The sequence below is a fragment of the Gigantopelta aegis genome, chromosome 2 (genome assembly GCF_016097555.1).
Source record: "Gigantopelta aegis isolate Gae_Host chromosome 2, Gae_host_genome, whole genome shotgun sequence".
NCBI lineage: Eukaryota > Metazoa > Mollusca > Gastropoda > Neomphalida > Peltospiridae > Gigantopelta > Gigantopelta aegis.
The window spans coordinates 16,270,665-16,290,649 of NC_054700.1; the positions used below are offsets into that span (position 1 = coordinate 16,270,665).

The 19,985-nt window shown below is 39.2% G+C and overlaps 1 protein-coding gene across 1 annotated transcript; it reads left to right on the forward strand.

The window, feature by feature from the left end:
• The first annotated feature begins 1,376 nt into the window (after positions 1-1,376).
• LOC121377053 (EGF-containing fibulin-like extracellular matrix protein 1) lies at positions 1,377-15,656 on the forward strand. Its single transcript, XM_041504915.1, has 10 exons — positions 1,377-1,507; positions 1,985-2,250; positions 3,289-3,505; positions 4,088-4,300; positions 4,647-4,769; positions 9,511-9,633; positions 11,121-11,246; positions 12,261-12,383; positions 14,412-14,528; positions 15,121-15,656. The coding sequence occupies exons 1-10, from the start codon at positions 1,450-1,452 to the stop codon at positions 15,378-15,380; spliced, it is 1,626 nt and encodes a 541-aa protein (XP_041360849.1). The 5' UTR covers positions 1,377-1,449; the 3' UTR covers positions 15,381-15,656.
• The last annotated feature ends 4,329 nt before the right edge of the window (positions 15,657-19,985 follow it).

Genomic DNA, 19,985 nt, shown 5'->3' on the forward strand with positions numbered 1-19,985 from the left:
ATTGTACGGGTTTGTGTGTGCGTGTGTGTGTGTGTGGGGGGGGGGGGGGGGGGTGTAACTGATCTCTACTCCACACCAGTGCTGCAGAAAATCTTCGAATTCTGACAAAAACGTTGGAGAATCAATGTCGAGCAAAATGAGCTGGCCTAAAACCTTTTACCGATGTATTTCCATAATTTTACCAATAATATTAGTTGATCCATGTAAAACAAATGTAGTAATTCATTTGCAATCCTATTTATCTGTTTGGTAATTATATTTGTCAAAACAAAATGGGATTCGTCAACAGGCTTAGGCTGTAATTTTCATTTAGACCTCCCTCTACATTTTACATGCACTGGCTGGAATGAGAAATAGAACAATGGGTCCACCGATGGGGATCGATCCCAGACCTACCGCGCATAAGGCGAACGCTTTACTACTGGGCTAAAACTAACAGCAATATAATATTTTGATTGTCATTTTGTCTTGCTATGAGGCGAAAATTGTATCTTTAAATATTAACACGTCTATCGATTCAAGGTTCCCCCGCTCGTAGACGTATCGTGGTCTCTCATTTGTGTATGGGGATGGATGGGTGTTTGTGTGTCTGTGTGTGTGGGACGGGGGTGAGGCTGATATTCGCCTGAATTAAATAAAGATGTTTGAATCTGAATAATACGCTTATTCATATTTGTGTTACTACCAAACAGCTATATTTCCTGAACATGGGGTAGGCCTTTGTAACAGGGAATGGTGAATTAAAAATAATAAGTCCCAGCTATATGATTCGAAACGAACCACTACCCATTCTTACATGGATTACAGCTAACATCGTCAGTAAAAATGTAAAAACTCATGGTGAAATGGTTTCAGGACACCTTATTTTGCTGCATATTGGCTCACCTTGCCTCAACGTCGCCATCGTGTTGGCCCGAATTCCAACAATTGTTCCATCATTAGAGGGAAGGGGTTCTTTTACCCACTGATCCCCGTGTTGTGGTTTTATGTCCCAGCTTGATGTTCTCACTAAATGGCCTTGTCTACTTCATATTAAATATTGTTAAAACAGTACGCTAGTTGTCAAATGATCTATAGTCCGTCCCACAGAGAACGCCTTCTTTCATGCTATGGAATTTACTACAAGTTATTTATTTCTGAGCCGAATGATTTGTAAATTGCACATAAAAATAGTATCTTTCGGTTATTTCCAAAACACTTTTACTTTTCTTCTTACGTCAAACCAAACTCAATTTATTTCCATTTTTTTTAAAATATAGAATAATGGGACGGACTATAGGTTAAATCGTGTCATCTTATTTCTTTGTTTACGTCTTGCCTCAGCTATATCTTTTAAACATTAGAAAATATGCTAATGTACCCCTTTATTTATTTATTTGTTCGTTTGTTTATATATTTATTTTTGTTTTGTTTACAGAAACATCGCAGACGTCCACTGTTGTTACCAGAATGAAGGACGGGCACGTTTTCTTCTTGGCGGTTTTCACTATACTCGTGGCCAAACAAGGTAAGCAGAAAACAAAACTAACGTTCAGGCAATTTCAAGTTTCTTTTGTCACAAAATAATCCAAAAGATGGCATAATTTAGTAAACAATACATGCAGGTTGGGAGACATGGAAGTGGGCAGTGAGTACGGGTTTTGGGGGGTATTTCTTTGGGGGTATGAGTGGGTAAGGGGACGTTCAGTAGCTACTTGGTGTGTGTGTGGGGGGGGGGGGCATGCGCCTTCTCCCCCTTATCTCTCCCCTCCTCTCTCTCCCCTCTCTCCTCCTCCCTCTCTCTCTCTCTCTCTCTCTCTCTCTCTCTCTCTCTCTCTCTCTCTCTCTCTCTCTCTCTCTCTCTCTCTCTCTCTCTCTCTCTCTCTCTGTGTGTCCTATTTAAAAAATTATTATTTATTATTATTATTATTATTATTATTGATATTATTACTAATTAGTGCCTCTTGGGTGAAAACTAAATAATAATAATTTCTGTATTTAATAGTTCTGAGTCGCGGTGAACTTCTGACAATAGGCCCGGGATTGACCGGCCGGGAACTAACGCTGCTTGACGCTAGACGAACGTACTTGGAACAGTCCTCCCCTCTTCCAAATGGTCAGCTGATCACCTTTCGGGCATTCGTGAAATATCCGAATAGCTCCGAAGGCGACGGTGCCCAGTTTGGTGTGTGGAGCCGAGTGGGCGTGTTGACATACAGGACGGAATATATTTTTAATGTGACATTTAAACCGAAGACAGGTATACAAGAGGTATGTGTGAGTTTGTCTTGTGCAGTATTATCTTTAACCTTCGTTTCAATAAGTAACGATGTGTTATTTATGTCCAGCTTTGTACACAGATGTAAAGACATTCATTTTCAACACTGGCATGATAAAATTAACCCTTCTCATTTTTTAAAGGCATATTCTTCTTATAAATCTATTTTTTTAAACTGAAAAGTATATATTATATTTGTTACAATACAAAGATCTCTTGAGAATTTTTTCTAAATTTAGGTGTTTGTCACATAAATTAAAACTACAGAAAAAAAAGCATATACAATCCAATAATAGAAAGAATGAAACTAGCTGTTTAAAGTGTAATCTTAATCAAGTGGAAGATGAATATCATTTTCTTTTAGTATGTCCATAGTATGCTTTGAGCAGGAAGTATTTCATATAATACTTTATAGCAAATCTTTTAAGAGAAAAATTTAATTTATTGATTTCTCCCCAAAATATAAAGTGTATTAAAGGAATAGCCTTCTTTTTAAAAAGAAATTTGGTCATGTGGTCTCAATAACTGAATAGATGTCTTGTCTTGTCTTGTCTTGATGTGTATGTCTTATTATAAAGAAACTTATAACGCATCAGCTTAAGTTAGGCTCAGTTCTTTTTTTCACCCTAGAATTTTCTGATATTTTTAAGTTATAAGCTCGGGAACACTAATTTCCAGAAAATAATCTAAAGCACGCAAAAACGCCATTTTATTTATATATTAACAAAATAACAATCAAAGAGATACATATCAATACACCTCTGTTATTACTAGAATGTTGTGTACTGAGTAGTAAAACTGAACAGTGAAAACAAAAAAAATATATATATATATACTATATATATATATATATATATATATATATATATATATATATATATATATATATATATATATATATATATATATATATATTCGGAAATCCGGATTTGGCTTCAATTCCGGATTTCGGAATATAGAACTAAAATTCCGGAATTTTTTTTTCGGAAAATTTCGGAACGTTGGTCACTGGGTTGTCTGTCTACTTCCAGTTCAAAGTTCCCGATACCGTGTATGTAAAGAACGGCAGTCTGTTCGGTGTGACGTTCTTCCACGACGCCGGATACATAGCCCACGTCGTCGACGTGGATCACGGCCGACTGATGCTCACAGACCACTACACCGTGCTGCCGGCCGTCAACAGCACCATCCAGATAGTGTACGCCAACTACTTCCACTCCATGTCGCTACAAGTGGATATTTACACAGGTAAGCTGTGTGATTTGTTTTTAACTTAGCCTGACCTCAAACTAAAAGCATTTACCGCTGGAACAACCAATGGGATGGCTTAAAGTTTCTATGAGTTCTCTTCATCATGAGAAAAATGATCCAACTTGTGCTCTTTTTTTAACCGATTTGTCACTCGCCAATTTGAAAGATAGCACTGTTAGATTCAGTGTTGTAACTAACCTGATATGGGAGGGGGGGGGGGGGGGGGGCAGGGGCAGGAACCCCATAGAAACATCAGGTCATAGGTTTTAACGTACACATTCAGCATAGAACCTTACGAAAAGGTGCCATTTATAGTTTAAGTGGGTTTTTCTTAATATCTGGAGAAGACCCTATTTCACTGTGGTCTATTTTCTTTTTCTATTGTCCTCTTTCTTTATGTTAAGCTGGATACGTCCCTGAATTTATTTGACATTTGAGAGTTTTTATTCAAAACTTGATAAAAAAAAGAGTTATTGTTATATTTCTGTTCAAATTATGTACGATAAACCTGAATACTATTGTGGAATTTTTGTTTCATTATTAACTATTCAAACTGGCGTATTTTATTTTTGTTTTTAGAAAAAAGTCAGGCTGGATCAAAATGTCTTAAATGCCCCGCGGGTATGACTGGCGCAACTGGAGCAGAAGGACCAACAGGGGCCACAGGACCCAGAGGGCCCGCTGGAACTAGAGGAGTAACTGGACCGCAAGGGCCCGTTGGACCTAGAGGGGCCACTGGTCCCAAGGGGATCCCTGGAGCCAGAGGAGCTACTGGTCCTGTTGCACCACCAGGTGAGTACGAGGGAACATATAATTTAGATTTCAGTATCAATCAGTGTAGCCCTGTATCGGATCCACTGACTTAGCCACACGCTTCGTTTCCCCCACCACGTTATATATTTTCCTGTCGCCCAATAATATGACATTGACCTTCTCTCCGGTTGAGGGTAGACTCGTGTTTTTACACGGCAGCTAAAGGAATGGGTGTGGGTGGGTGTGGTTTGGGGTTAAAACCCTACCCCCTTGGATCCACCAGTTATCTCAGGCTAGGTCTTGCAATGACATTGAAACTGGATTCCAATACAATGTGCGATTATTTTTTTATTACTATTATTTATTTATTTTGGGTTCTTTTCAGACCCCAATCAGTGTCTGACAAATAATGGCGGATGTAGCACATATTGCGTTGACACTGAACACGGCTACCATTGCGAGTGTCATTTGGGATTCAAACTGGAGACCGACAACCGAACATGTACAAGTAAGTATAACTATTATCCTGTTCAATTATTTAGACCCAAAGTCTTTTGCAAATGTTACGTTTATGTCCTATTCGATATTTTTTTTTTTTTGCATTTACATGAAAACAAACCCAAACCCCGACAGGTTTTATATACAAATCATCATATAAAATACACGAAGTTGACTTAATTCCACTTTTTAAAAATCTCTGTCTTTTGAATGCACGTTATTTCTCCTATAAATAACTAAGGTCATTTGCATATCAAAACATTGGGATCTGAGGCTACGTGAAGGCCATTATAGCTTGTTTCACTAAATCACGGTTATTATTGTTTTGCAGTGTGTAACAGCATTGTCTAATCTTTCTGTTAAACATAGATGTAAACAAACAGAACATGTAACCCTTTCTTGTAGGTGCATTATATTTAATAAATTTAGCTAATGTAAACACAACTGAGGTGTAGCACAGTAATAAACACAAATCACCTCACACACCGCAGGAATGTGCTTTCCAAATTTATAAATAAAGTTAATGCAGGGCCGGACCCAGAAGACCGGGGGGGGGGGGGGGGGTGATAAAATGTCAAAGGCCACCAACATCAAATAATAATAAAAAATGTTATTTAATTTGCCTCTAAACTGGGAACTCATACGTGTATATATATATATAGTATTTAGGCTGGTGCTAGGGGCTGGGGTTTGGGGGTTGGGTGTTACATTTGTAATGCGAAAAACCAAAGGGCTATTGTTCGGACTCGTATGGGTTCAACCACTTTTTCTTCCCGCAGACACAGCCCTGAATGTTCAAAATACAATAGCATTGCTTGGTCAATAACATCATTATTTCGATCTATGACTGCACGTGCTATTGTAGCAATGTGTAAACCACGTAAAATACAAGTTAGGTAGGGTATATAAATTCATTGAAAATGTAGTAGTCGACATTCTTGTTATTGTTATTTGAGGAAAAATATGGGTAAATCGAAAAACACTTCAGTTGATGTAAAATTGTGTATTAAGAACGTTTTCGATTATTTTGAAGATGAATATCAGCGCGGTAGACCTAGGTATGCTTCTTATCGAATTGTCGATCGAGTTGCCGCTGCACTTAAAGTTTCGGTTTCAACAGTTAAAAGAACGAATCCAAGCACAGAAATCACTGTTAAAAAACGCGACCGAAAACCCATCGATTTATTTGATAAAGATGTTATTAGACGACGAGTATACAGATTTTATAGATAGGGCGAATTACCTACATTACATAAGATTAATGTGGCTTTAAGGGAGGAATGTGGAATCAACATATCCATATCAACTTTACGAAGAACACTCCATGACCTCGATTTTAAATACCAACATATGTCTACAACCGGAAAAGTGATTTTTGAGGACGCCAATATATCACACAGGAGACTGTCCTATCTCCATGAAATATCCAGTTTACGAGAACAGGGGTATTTAATAGTGTATCAAGATGAGACCTGGGTGAATGTCAACCACACAACATCCCACCACTGGACAGATATCCACCCGGGCACAAGTACTGCCAATCACCTGCCGAAATCAGACGCTGCTGATCGAGTTCCTAAACTTTGTTCGGTGACTGGGAAGGGAAAAAGACTTATTATTTGTCATGCTGGCTGTGATAAATATGGATTGATAGATGGCTGTGAATTGATCTTTGAGGCTAAAAAAAAAACAGACGGAGACTATCATGGTGAGATGAATCATAACAATTTCATCAAATGGTTTTGAAGAACAAACTTATGCCTTCTCTACCAGAACCTTCTGTTATCGTGATGGATAACGCAAGCTACCACATCAAATTAACTGAGATTACACGATGTCCTGCACTAAACGCTAAAAAGGAAGAAATTCAGTCGTGGCTACGAAACAAAAATATACCTTTTGAGAGTAACATGACAAAGCCAGTTCTTTATGAACTTGTGAAAAGTAACAAATGTGCAAAACAATTTGTTACTGATGGTATTGCTGAACGCCATGGGCACTTGTGTCTAAGACTGCCGCCAAGACATTCTGAACTCAATCCGACAGAACTGATCTGGAGTCAAGTCAAAGGGCACATAGCTCGTCATAATGATGGTAAAATTACCACGGTGCGGAGAGAACTTGCACATGCATTGAACTGTCACACCTACACACTTCTCTGACGCAGTTAAACATGTAATAAAGATCGAAGAAGATTTTAGAAAACAAAATAGTTTTATAAGAAATAAAATACCCCCTGTGATAGTCCCCCTTAACGAAGATAGTGATGAAGAAATGAGTTCGTCGACTGATTAAGTTATTCTCCATACCCATCAGGAGTATTACTTTAATGTATGCATGAACTCTTTAACACCAAAAACAATTTATTTCCATATCATTCACTATCAAACAACCTAACAACCTATAAACTAATCGACTAGAAATGCATATAGACTACACATACATACGAGAGAAATGTTTATTTAACGACACACTCAACGCATTTGATATACGTTTATGTGGTGTCAGACAAAACGGTTAAGGAGCATTATGACAGTGAGAAAGAAACTTGCTACCGCCACATGGGTCACTGTTTCCGATAAGCAATTTTGATAAGCAATAAGGGACGTTTTATATGCACCATCCCATAGACAGGATAGCACATACCAAAGCCTTTATACATCAGTTGTGGTGCACATGCTGGAACTAGACACAACCCAATGGGTCCACCATGTGGGATCGATCAGTCGACCTACCATGAGCGAACGCTTTACCTCTGAGCTACGTCCCGCTCCATATACAAAAGAAGCCTTAAGTGGGTTTGGGGTTGTGCAGAGGGCCACACCTCCACCAATCGCATGCATACCATATTCTTCTCTCTCTCTCTCTCTCTCTCCCTATAACCATATAACCATAGATTAAAATATGTTGAGTGCGTCGTTACATAAATGACGTCCACAATATAATTATAATAATATTTATTTGATACATATTTTTCAAACTGAGGTTTTGTCACTTGAACTCCCCACCTGAATCCGCGCCTGCTTCATATTTACAGATATTTTCTTAAATATAGGTCATACTACGATTTGTGCGGATAGGACGATAGAACCGAACATTAGTTTGAAACGCACTATAGAATCATGTTTTTGATATGCAAATGACCTTAGTTATTTATAGGAGAAATAACGTGCATTCAAAAGACACAGAGATTTTTAAAAAGTGGAATTAAGTCAACTTCGTGCATTTTATATGATGATTTGTATATAAAACCTGTCGGGGTTTGGGTTTGTTTTCATGTAAATGCAAAGAAAACAAATATCGAATAGGAAATAAACGTAACATTTGCAAACATTTTTGGGTCTAAATAATTGAACAGGATAATAGTGTTTTCCCTAACTTGTTTTAGCATGGTGCAGCACCATGCCTCAATAGTCTAGCATCATTTTGCCTTAACCTGTGCCATGCTGCACTGAGATTAAAAAAGCGGATTTCAATAATTAATTCTAAAATTGCCTTGATGAAACACTCAAAAAATATATTATTAATTAATAAAAATATATCTGTTATATCTTTTGCCATGCCATTAAAGCAAGCACATAAATTACATTAATGTTTATTACAATAATATTTGTGTATTCTTAATGAAGTACAAGTGCCCAAAAAATGGTGAAAATGCCTCAAAAGTTTTTGGTCTACCATGCCTTGCCTAATTTCTAGGGAAATCACTATATATACTAGTATTTATTAAATTTAAAAGCAGACAATCTGAAACAGTTTATACCTAATAAGTTAAAACGTTTGTTTTGCTTAACGATACCACAAGAGCACATTGACTTATTAATAATCGGCTATTGGATGCCAAACAGTTTTTTTTTAATTCTGACACATCGTCATCGAGTACAAACCCGCTTCATTTTTCCATTAGTAACAAAGGATCTTTTATATGCACCATCCTACATACAGGATAGCACGTACTACGGTCTAAGATATACCAGTCGTGGTGCAAAGAGAAATAGCCCAATTGGTCCACCGACGGGAATCGATCTTACACTGACCACGGATTAGGCTAGCGCTATACCTGACTGGTGTATTAACCAAGAGCGGATTCCGGATTTTGTAACGAGGGTCACAAAATTCTAAATTGTTTGCCAAATGAAATGAGCCAAATTCCCAAAAGCTTATGATAATAATACTAATAGCAAATGTTATGTTCAGAGATAATTTAAAAATAGAGAATTAAATATTTTACAAAAACACGTTGAGTTCTGGAACGCTACAGTTGACTCTTAGTACTGCATATATTTGTTACATTTGGGGGGGGGTTCTGTTTTTTGTGGGGTTTTTTTTTGGGTTTTTTGTTGTTGTTGTTGTTGTTGTTGTTGTTTTTGTTGTTGTTGGGGGTTTTTGTGGGGTTTTTTGTGGGGTTAGTGATGATGCCAGTTTCAGAAGTTCCCATCGTTTTATCCTTACCTTGTCTCGTCTAATCTTTATTGTATTTCCTCTTTGTTGTTGCTCCATTTCGTTTTGATATCAAAATGTTATATTATTTTCAGGTTAAGGTAATGTGTGTCTGCTATGCACTATGTAAGACCTCTAATGAACTCGGGACCCAAACGTAAAACATTATCATTACACATTTTGGGGGCAATGAACTATTTTAAAAAAACCCAAACATATGCAACGTTTTGATGTGTTATATGAGCGTCTCTACAATTATGGAACATAGCAGATATTACGACTGTTTTCAGGAGTCATTTCTTCTTTTGCAGATATCGACGAATGTCAGGAGAATAATGGAGGTTGCCTTCAAAACTGTGAAGACACCGACGGCAGCTATACGTGTTCCTGCAGGGATGGCTATACCCTGAGCAAGAACAACAGAGATTGTGATGGTAGGATATTATTACACAGGGCCCAGATAAGGCGGCCACCTGATTCATATTTGTGGATGGGGGTTGTATTCTAGTTTAGTGGTAGAGTGCACACTTATGGTGAGATTGGTTGTGGCATCGATCGTTTTCGATTGATAATTTAAGTTTTTCTGCATAAACTAATGTCTCAGGACTGGTAAATCAAAGGATGTGGTATATACTGTCCTGTCTGAGAGAATACACGTAAGCAGAATAGCCCTTGCTGCTATTCAGAAGAAGTAGCCTGTATAGCAGCAGCGGGTTTCCTATCTGTCTCTAATAGTATTTCTGTCTTTTTCTCTCTTTTTGTGTGTTCTGTCTCTCACACTCTGTCTGTCTAGCTGTCTGTCCCTCTCCCACCATTCCTCCTCTCTCTCTCTCTCTACTCCCTCTCCCCCACCCTCCACCTCTCCCCCACCCTCCACCCCTCTCTCTCTCTCTCTCTCTCTCTCTCCTCTCTCTCTCTCTCTCTCTCTCTCTCTCTCTCTCTCTGTCCCTCTGTCTGTCTCTCCCCCTTCTCTCTCTGCCTCTTTCTATCTATCTTCTATCTATCTATCTAGTTTTATTTATTTATTCATTTATTCATTATTTGTATTTATTCAGACAGCATTCATTCATGCATCATTATTTCAAGCATCATTCATTCAGGAACCATTCATTCAGGAATCATTCATTCAGGAACCATTCTTTCAGACATCATTCATTCAGGCATCGTTATTTCATTCTTTCTTTCATTCATTCAGGCATCATTATTTCATTCTTTCTTTCATTCATTCAGGCATCATTATTTCATTCTTTCTTTCATTCATTCAGGCATTATTTAGTCGGGCATCATTATTTCATTCTTTCTTTCATTCATTCAGGCATTATTCATTCATTCTTTCTTTCATTCATTCAGGCATTATTCATTCATGCATCATCCATTCATTCATTAATTCTTTCATTCATTCATTCATAATGTATTTGTAATCATTCAGACAGCATTCATCCATGCATCATTATTTCAAGCATCATTCATTCAGGAACCATTCATTCAGGAATCATTCATTCAGGAACCATTCTTTCAGACATCATTCATTCAGGCATCGTTATTTCATTCTTTCATTCATTCAGGCATCATTATTTCATTCTTTCTTTCATTCATTCAGGCATCATTATTTCATTCTTTCTTTCATTCATTCAGGCATTATTTAGTCGGGCATCATTATTTCATTCTTTCTTTCATTCATTCAGGCATTATTCATTCATTCATTCATTCAGGCATTATTCATTCATGCATCATCCATTCATTCATTCATTAATTCTTTCATTCATTCATTCATAATGTATTTGTAATCATTCAGACAGCATTCATCCATGCATCATTCATTCATGCATCATTCATTCATCCATTCATTCATCCATCCATTCATTCAGTCATAATTAATTAATTAACTCATTCATTCATTCACTGTTGTTGTTTGTTTTAGATGTCGACGAATGCCAGAAGCCCATGCCTTGTACGAATGGACTTGTTCCACTGTGTGTAAACACAGTGGGCAGCTACCTGTGCATCAACATCGAGCCGAGTCCATTTTATGACGAGGCATCGTTCAGTAAGTAATCTTCTTCAGCTATCCAAATGGCTGTAGGTCAATGATGCTAGTCTTGTCGCGTCTCAACCTCTAAAGTCAGATGGTTGGTAGGGTCCACTGCTCGAACCATTAGTGCTGGGTGGGTGGGTTTTTGTTTGGTTTGCTTTTTCTGACTTTTCAGTTCTTTGGTTTGTATATGTGTGTGTGTGTGTGTGTATGTATGTGTATATATATATATATATATATATATAGAGATAGAGATAGAGATAGATAGAGACACACATAGAGATAGACACACATAGGGAGAGAGAACCACAGATAGAGAGATACACATAGAGAGAGACACATAGAGACAGAAAGAGACATACATAGAGAGAGACACACACAGAGACAGACAGAGAGACAAACAGAGACAGAGAGAAAGACAGACAGACAGAGAGAGACACACATACAGAGAGAGAGAGATATAGACATGGAGAGATATAGACACACAGAGAGATATAGATATAGAGAGATACATTGTATAGACACACAGAGATATAGACACACAGAGAGATATAGACATAGAGAGATATAGACCTATAGATATATCTATAGATAGATTTATAGACAGATAGATAGCCAAGATATAGATAGTAAGATATATAGACATAGATATAGATACATAGATACATAGATATATACATATACACACACATTGGCGGATCCAGGAGTGGTCACAGGGATCCTGTGACACCACCCCGCCTGTTTGAAATGCCCTTTCCAATGATTCTATTTCTTTTTTCTTTTTTAAAATTCATCATCACAAAATACACAACTTTTAATTGCCCAGAAAACATGTGCCAGAGCATCTTTACTGTAAAATTTGAACTATGAACGACGTTTTAAAACAATATATCATGATTTTATTTAGATCAACCTACACATTTATAACATAAAGAGTATTTACATATTTCAGTTACATAATTATGAAACATGATGGGTAGTATGACTGGGTTTTTGTCAAAGCCAATGTTTTTTCTTCTTGTTTTGCAGGTACCAACGAATGCCTGGAGAATAATGGCGGCTGTAGTCATAACTGTATAGATACCGAAGACGGTTACAACTGTTCCTGCAGGGACGGATATGTTCTCAGCAACAACAACAGAGACTGTGAAGGTAGAATAGTGTTACATAACGAGTACCGATTAAGTACATGATACGCCCGTCAAGGGTAGGTTGTGGTGACCTAGATAGGTCGCTATGACCTAGATACGTCACCTTGACGTAGTTAGGTCTTGTCGACCTAGTTAAGGTAAGCATCACACCGCAAACCAAAGTAGTATTTTCATGCACAGTTTGATGATGCTAAATTGATATGGAAGCTATGGCCCGAACAAAGATTTTCTTAAATGCGCAATAATGCGTGAAAATATGTCACAGTGACATACTTATGGTACGCGACACGCCGCCATCCTAAGGTGAACTGGCAAGAATTTTTAAAAATGTTTTTATTATTATTATCCCCAGACCATTAGACAGTGCCACGTTTGGGGTAAAAAGTAACGTTTGTTTTATATAACGACGCCACTAGAGCACATTGATTTTTTTTTATTTTATCATCGGCTATTGGACGTCAAAGATATGGTCATTCTGACACTGTTTTTTTTAGAGGAAACCCGCTGTCGCCACATAGGCTACTCTTCTACGACAGGAAACAAGGGATATTTTATTTCCGCTTCCCACAGGCAGGATAGCACAAACCATGGCATTTGTTGAACCAGTTATGGATCACTGGTCGGTGCAAGTGGTTTACACCTACCCATTAAGCCTTGCAGAGCACCCACTCAGGGTTTGGAGTCGGTATCTGGATTAAAAATCCCATGCGTCGACTGGGATCCGAACCCAGTACCTACCAGCCTGTAGTCTGATGGCCTAACCACGACGCCACCGAGGTCGGTCACGTTTGGGGAGCCCTGATACACCGCCTTACATATTATCTTAAAATGAATATACATACATGTGTAAACATACATACATACATACATACAAACATTCATACATACCCATGCACGTACGCACTCACATTACCTTCTATTATGATGAATGCAGGTACAAATCAAAATAAAATAGTACTTCCTTTTATGCACGGCTTATGGCAAGGTTTGATGATCCTATATAATTTCTTAAGAAAGATATGCTCCGGGAACGAAACGTATATTGGCGAACGTACAGACGCACGGACGCCGAGATACAACGCCATACCATCAGACGACCCGTCAAAGACTGGCTTATGTAAACCAGATCAAGCGGCCACCTCATTCTTTATTGGTGGAGCAGTCACCATAGATATAGTCTGTCATTTGGTCGAGCACCATAGACGGACTGAGGTCTTTCCCCGCCACAGCTAGTGTTTCGTGTTAGGTACACTAAAGAGTGTGGTGTGTAATGTCCTGTCTATGGGGGGGGGGGATCAATATAAAAGATTCCCTTGTCGAGTTTCAGAAGAAAAGTCTGTGTTGGAGCAGCAGTATTTCTCTCAGTATGTCTGTCTGTCTCGTCGTGTCTGTCCGTCTCTCCCCTCCCTCCCTCCCTCCCTCCCCCCCCCTCTCTCTCTCTCTCTCCTCTCTCTCTCTCTCTCTCTCTCTCTCTCTCTCTCTCTCTCTCTCTCTCTCTCTCTCTCTCTCTCTCTCTCTCTCTCTCTCTCTCTCTCTCAATATCATGCTTGCTAGTCAATGAGTCGCCTCTGGATAGAGGACCATGTGCTTTTAAACTACACCATACTGGCTTTGAGATTAACTCAGTACCAATATACTCCATTCCTTCTTTCAGTCTTCATTTGTCTTTGTTTCTTTATTTTTCTATTTGCATTAATTTAACATTTTGTTTTGCTCTTTCTTTCTTTTTTCTTTCTTTATCTATTTGATTATTACTCATTACAACGGTGGTAACAAAGGCCATGGTATATACTATCCTGTTTGTGGAATGGTGCATATAAAAGATCTCTTGGTGCTAATCGGAAAGAGTATACGTAGTTCATTACATGACAGGGGGGTGGGGTGGGGGTGGGAGGGGGGTTGTAGAGGGGGTCGTTTCTCATTATCGGTGTGGTCCTTAACCATATGTCCGACGCCATATAACGTAATGAAAATGTGTTGAGGGTCTCGTTCTATAAAAAAAAACAATTCCTTCCTTTTTGCTTGGTAGATATTGACGAATGTCAGGGTGCCACGCCGTGTTATGCTTCAATTATGGATCAATGTATCAACACAATGGGAAGCTACGTGTGCGTACCGGGAAATGTACTGGATGATGCAGCAGTGGGTAAGTACTGCGGTTTCACCGATAAGAGAAGCTGGGTGGAAGTTAGCGACTCAAGTGAGATGGCAGCGGGATTCTTCCCACTCAGTATTATGGTCTTTTTGTGGGGGGTTTCTGTTTGCTTTGTCTTATTATTTGTAATTTTAAGAGGGTTGGGTTATTTGGGGGATTTATTTGTTTTTTTTGGGGGGTGGGGGTTTGGCGGGGTGGGATTGAGGGCGATGGTGTTTATGGTGGTGTTTTGTGTTGCTTTTGGAATGAATGAACGAATGAATGAATGAACGAATGAACGAATGAATGGATGAATGAAACCCCAGCACCAACGGTACATCGGCCAATTTAGAGGTAGTTTTTGGAGGACGTGTTTTTAAAACTTGACATGCACGTAGTTTTCATCAAATACTTAACTTTTTTTTCATTTAAGTTGTGGCACAGTTTGTTTGTTAACGCTATGGACTATACAACATTAATTTTATCGACTCTCTATTTAAAAAACAACAACAAAAGAATAATAGACATGTGCCTGTCATCCTCACTGCACCCCACTTAGGTACAACACTGTCGTTTCACATGCTCATTCTATTTTGTTTTCCAGTGAATCTTGACACCCCATCATCGCCATCATCTCAAGTCCAGGAGTTCTACAGAGTGCAGAAGGGAGAGAAGGGTTTCACACCAGTGATGGCGACGATCACGTGGTTGTCCGTGATCACCGTCCTCGTCATCGGGATGTGCATCGTCAACGTCCGCTACTGGAGAAGACGCGGTGCGCAGACCAGTGCGCAGAAGGACGCTAGAAACCGCTTTAAATCTAGATCGACCACAGAGAGTCAATCAGATTTGCTGAACGTCTAATACCAGTGACTTCCGGTTTTTTGTATTTGAGTCTGTCTGCCATATAACCGTAAATAAAATGTGTTGAGTGCGTCGTTAAATAAAACATTTCCTTCCTTCCTTCCTTGAGTCTGTCTACCCACTGATCTGTTTTTCTGTCTGTTTGTCTTTCTATCTGTCTGTCTGCCTGTCTTTCTGTATATCTGACCGTGTTTCTGTGTATAAGTTTGTATGTTATCATGTCTGTTTCATCATCATCGATTTCAAAACGAGCCTGGCTTCCAGACATGATTGTAAATAAAGTGTATATTAGACTTAAGCATTCAATGTGGGTGTTTGTTTGTGTTTATGGTTTAACCAACACACACACACGCACACGCACGCACGTACACAAACACACACGTACAAACACACGCACAAACACACACACATCAGGCGCGGATCCAGGAGGGTTCTGTGGAGGGGGGGGGGGGGAAGGGGGGGACACCCTTTTGAATTTCGAATAGCGTCACGTAAAAACAAATCCAGTCTGATGCAAATGAATACAACGAATTTACTTATTTTTTTAAGTGTGTGGGGGGTGGGAGGTGGGGGGGTGGGGGGTGGGATGTAATATAGTTCGCTTGCTGTTTTGGGCGAGTATTGCTAGATATAATGCAGGCTAGCTAGTCTACTTTTGAATACTGAAGTGCCCTTTTTAACATTTCATCCTTCCCCAAAAACATTCTGTAACGGCCTCCATTCACATACACAAGCAAATAAAAGGACAATTAAAACTTAAATTTATTCAGTTCACATTGTTTATGTCTACGGGTATGTTTCTGGCAGAAAGTATGAAACTTTGGAAATAAGGGTTTCAACACATGCTTATCCCCACTCAACCACCCAAATAAAATGTCAAGCAGAACAAAATAATTCATCCTTTTTTAATTTGCGTAAAAAACAAAATGGCCGCAATTCAGACGGGTTGGAAAACGGAAAAGGACCAACTGTATTTTAGTTTTGGGTGATTATAGCAAGGTAAGTTAAATGACGCGATGGTTGTAATACAAGTCCAACGTTGTTTTGTTTAACGACACCTCTAGAGCACATTGATTCATTAATCATCGTCTATTAGATGTCAAACATGCGGTAATTTGACAGTCTTAGAGAGGAATAATTAGTAGCAACAAATCTTTTGTTTGCACCATCCCATGGGCAGGATAGCACATACAGCGGCCTTTGATGTACCAGTCGTGGCGCACTGGCTGGAGCGAGAAATGGCCCAATGGGCCAACCGTTGTGGGTCCCAGACTGACCGCGCATCAACCGAACATGAAATACCACTGGGCTACGTCCCGCCTCAACGTTTCTCATGATCCAAACCGGCGTCGTGGTTAGGCCATCGGTCTACAGGCTGGTAGGTACTGGGTTCGGATCCCAGTCGAGGCATGGGATTTTTAATCCAGATACCGACTCCAAACCCTGAGTGAGTGCTTCGCAAGGCTCAATGGGTAGGTGTAAACCACTTGCACCGACCAGTGATCCATAATTGGTTCAACAAAGGCCATGGTTTGTGCTATCCTACCTGTGGGAAGCGCAAATAAAAGATTCCTGCTGCCTGTCGTAAAAGAGTAGCCTATGTGGCGACAGCGGGTTTCCTTTAAAAAAAAACAGTGTCAGAATGACCATATGTTTGACGTCCAATAGCCGATGTTAACATAAAAAATCAATGTGCTCTAGTGGCGTCGTTAAATAAAACAAACTTTACTTTTACTCATGATCCAATAACCATAAAACCTACTTCATATAATTCAAATTATTGCAAGTTATGAATACGTGCATGGTTTCTTAGTGAATTGGGATTCATACAACTTAGAACTTGCGGAAATTTTATTGTAATATATTTCAACCTATTCCGTAACTCCAAAAACGTATACAATGTACACTAGCATTCTAGATCAGTTTAATATGCCTTGTAAAATTGTAGATGTCATGATATGAACAGATATTATTCAACAGTTTATCTTTACAGCCATTGTGAAAATATGCAAATCAGAAACTGTTGAATTAATTTTCCAACTTGGCATTCTATGATACGTTTTGTAATCGGCATGTTTTAACCCCCTTATTTCATACGTGTTGCCAAAAGTAAACATCTTTTTTTCACATATCTACCCCACCAGACAGATAAGTAACATAATAAACTAGCTCAAATGTTGACTACTGGCGGCAAGCATCCACACAAAAAATGAATTTACATAATTCTATATATCCAACCTAAAGTGTGAATTAAAGGAAGGAAGGAAATATTTTATTTAACGTCGCACTCAACACATTTTATTTACGGTTATATGGCGCCAGACATATGGTTAAGGACCAAACAGACTGAGAGAGGAAACCCGCTGTCGCCACTTCATGGGCTACTCTATTCGATTAGCAGCAGAGATCTTTTATATACACCATCCCACGGACAGGGTAGTACATACCACGGCCTTTAATATACCAGCTGTGGTGCACTGGCTGGCACGAGAAATAGCCCAATGGGCCCACCAACGGGGATCGATCCCAGACCGACCGCACATCGAGCGGACGCATTACCACTGGGCTACGTCCCGCCTCTAAAGTGTGAATTAATACTCGATACCATCTGAACTGGCGTCTTTGGTGGCCATATTGGATTTATGCAAATTAGTAGTTCTCAAATCACATTCAGTCTATGTGATAACCCCCAAACTATATCCAAGCATTTTAGAGCACTACGATAGATTATGTATAAGTCAAGTAATTAACAAAATTTTAATATTGTTATCCAATAGAAAGAGATTTACTCATTTTTAAGCTTGACACTCTGTTGTTTGTTTGGGGGGGGCGCGACGTAGCCCAATAGTAAAGCGCTCGCTCGATGCGCGGTTGGTTTGGGGTCGATCCCCGTCGGTGATCCCAAATGGCTATTTCTCGTTCTAGCCAGTGCACCACGACTGGTATATCAAAGGCCGTGGTGTGTGCTATTCTGTCTGTGGGATGCATATAAAAGATCCCTTGCTACTAATGAAAAGAAAAGTAGCGGGTTTCCTCTGTCAAAATTGCCAAATGTTTGATATCCAATAGCCGATGATTAATATATCAATGTGCTCTAGTGGTGTCGTTGAACAAACGAACTCTGTTTTGTTTTAGGAGAATCAGCGTATCTTGAACTCTTTATAGACCATGTTTCATGCTTTCTGTCCCGCTATGAACAAAGTATGGAAAGAAGTCGTTATTAGACTTTTTTGGTGTTCAGTCTTCAGATCTTCAACCTACTAATATTAAAGGCATATTGTTACAGACCACTAACCTATTTAATGGTCTAACAAAGTATTAGCAACAAAAATAATTTGATTTGCCCCTAAATGTACTTTATTCAACATCTTCATAACCACCATACTCCATTTATTAATGAGATTTTGTAAAAATAATTAAATTATGGCAATGGTCCATAATTCAAAAACTAAAATAGGCCGAGAGGGTTGACATGGATTTCACTCCATCATGGTTCAGTTACGGTGATGCGACAGCTAGATTTGGTTTCCAACAATTAATGTAATTTTTATTTATTATCCATTTTTAAAGAAATAAGGTCCTTAAATCTGTGACAGTATGTCTTTAAGATCATTATTTAATAGATTGGGGCGGGATCGAAGTCTGTCGCTAAAGCGCTTGGCTGAGGAGCTTGGGTCGAAGGGTAGAATCCCCTTGGTTCACTCTTTTATTCGGGCGGGGGACTCCCGTGAAAGACGGTCGCTGCTTTTGATATCTACGGTTGACGTTTCAGCCAGTTTACGACCTCTCTGCATGAACCCGCCGAGTCAGCAATGTTGTAATCTGTGAACATAGGTAAGACAATACTAAACATATGTCTAAAGTTTACAATTTTATGGGAAAAGTTATCCTTTAAATATTGTATGCCTGTTCAGTTGTACGTATGGTGGGTGGGATTTGAGTGTGGTGGCTGAATATACACGAGTCATATTAGTGTCAAATCCTGAACCATACAAGAGAGATTAAAGGGACATACCCTAGTTGTTAAACACTAAGGCATATTTTCCCCGGCCCAATCAGTGTCCCACGACTGGTATATCAAAGGCCGTGGTACGTGTGGAAGTACATATAAAGCATCCCTTGCTGTCACTGGAACAACATGTAGCGGTTTTCCCCTGAAGACTACATGACGAAATTACCAAATGTTTGACACCCAATAGCCAATGATTAATAAATCAATGTGCTCTAGTGGTATCATTAAACAAAACAAATTTTTAACTTTTTCCTGGCTATTTCACAGGGTTAATATTTACGATTGATTGGTTGACTGATGAGTGACTGATATAGTCGAGACAAGGAATTGGTGGAATCTAGCATTTGTCAAAGGAAACCGGCCTCGGTGGCGTCGTAGCAGGCCATCGGTCTACAGGCTGGTAGGTACTGGGTTCGGATCCCAGTCGAGGCATGGGATTTTTAATCCAGATACCGACTCCAAACCCTGAGTGAGTGCTCCACAAGGCTCAATGGGTAGGTGTAAACCACTTGCACCGACCAGTGGTCCATAAATGGTTCAACAAAGGCCATGGTTTGTGCTATCCTGCCTGTGGGAAGCGCAAATAAAAGATC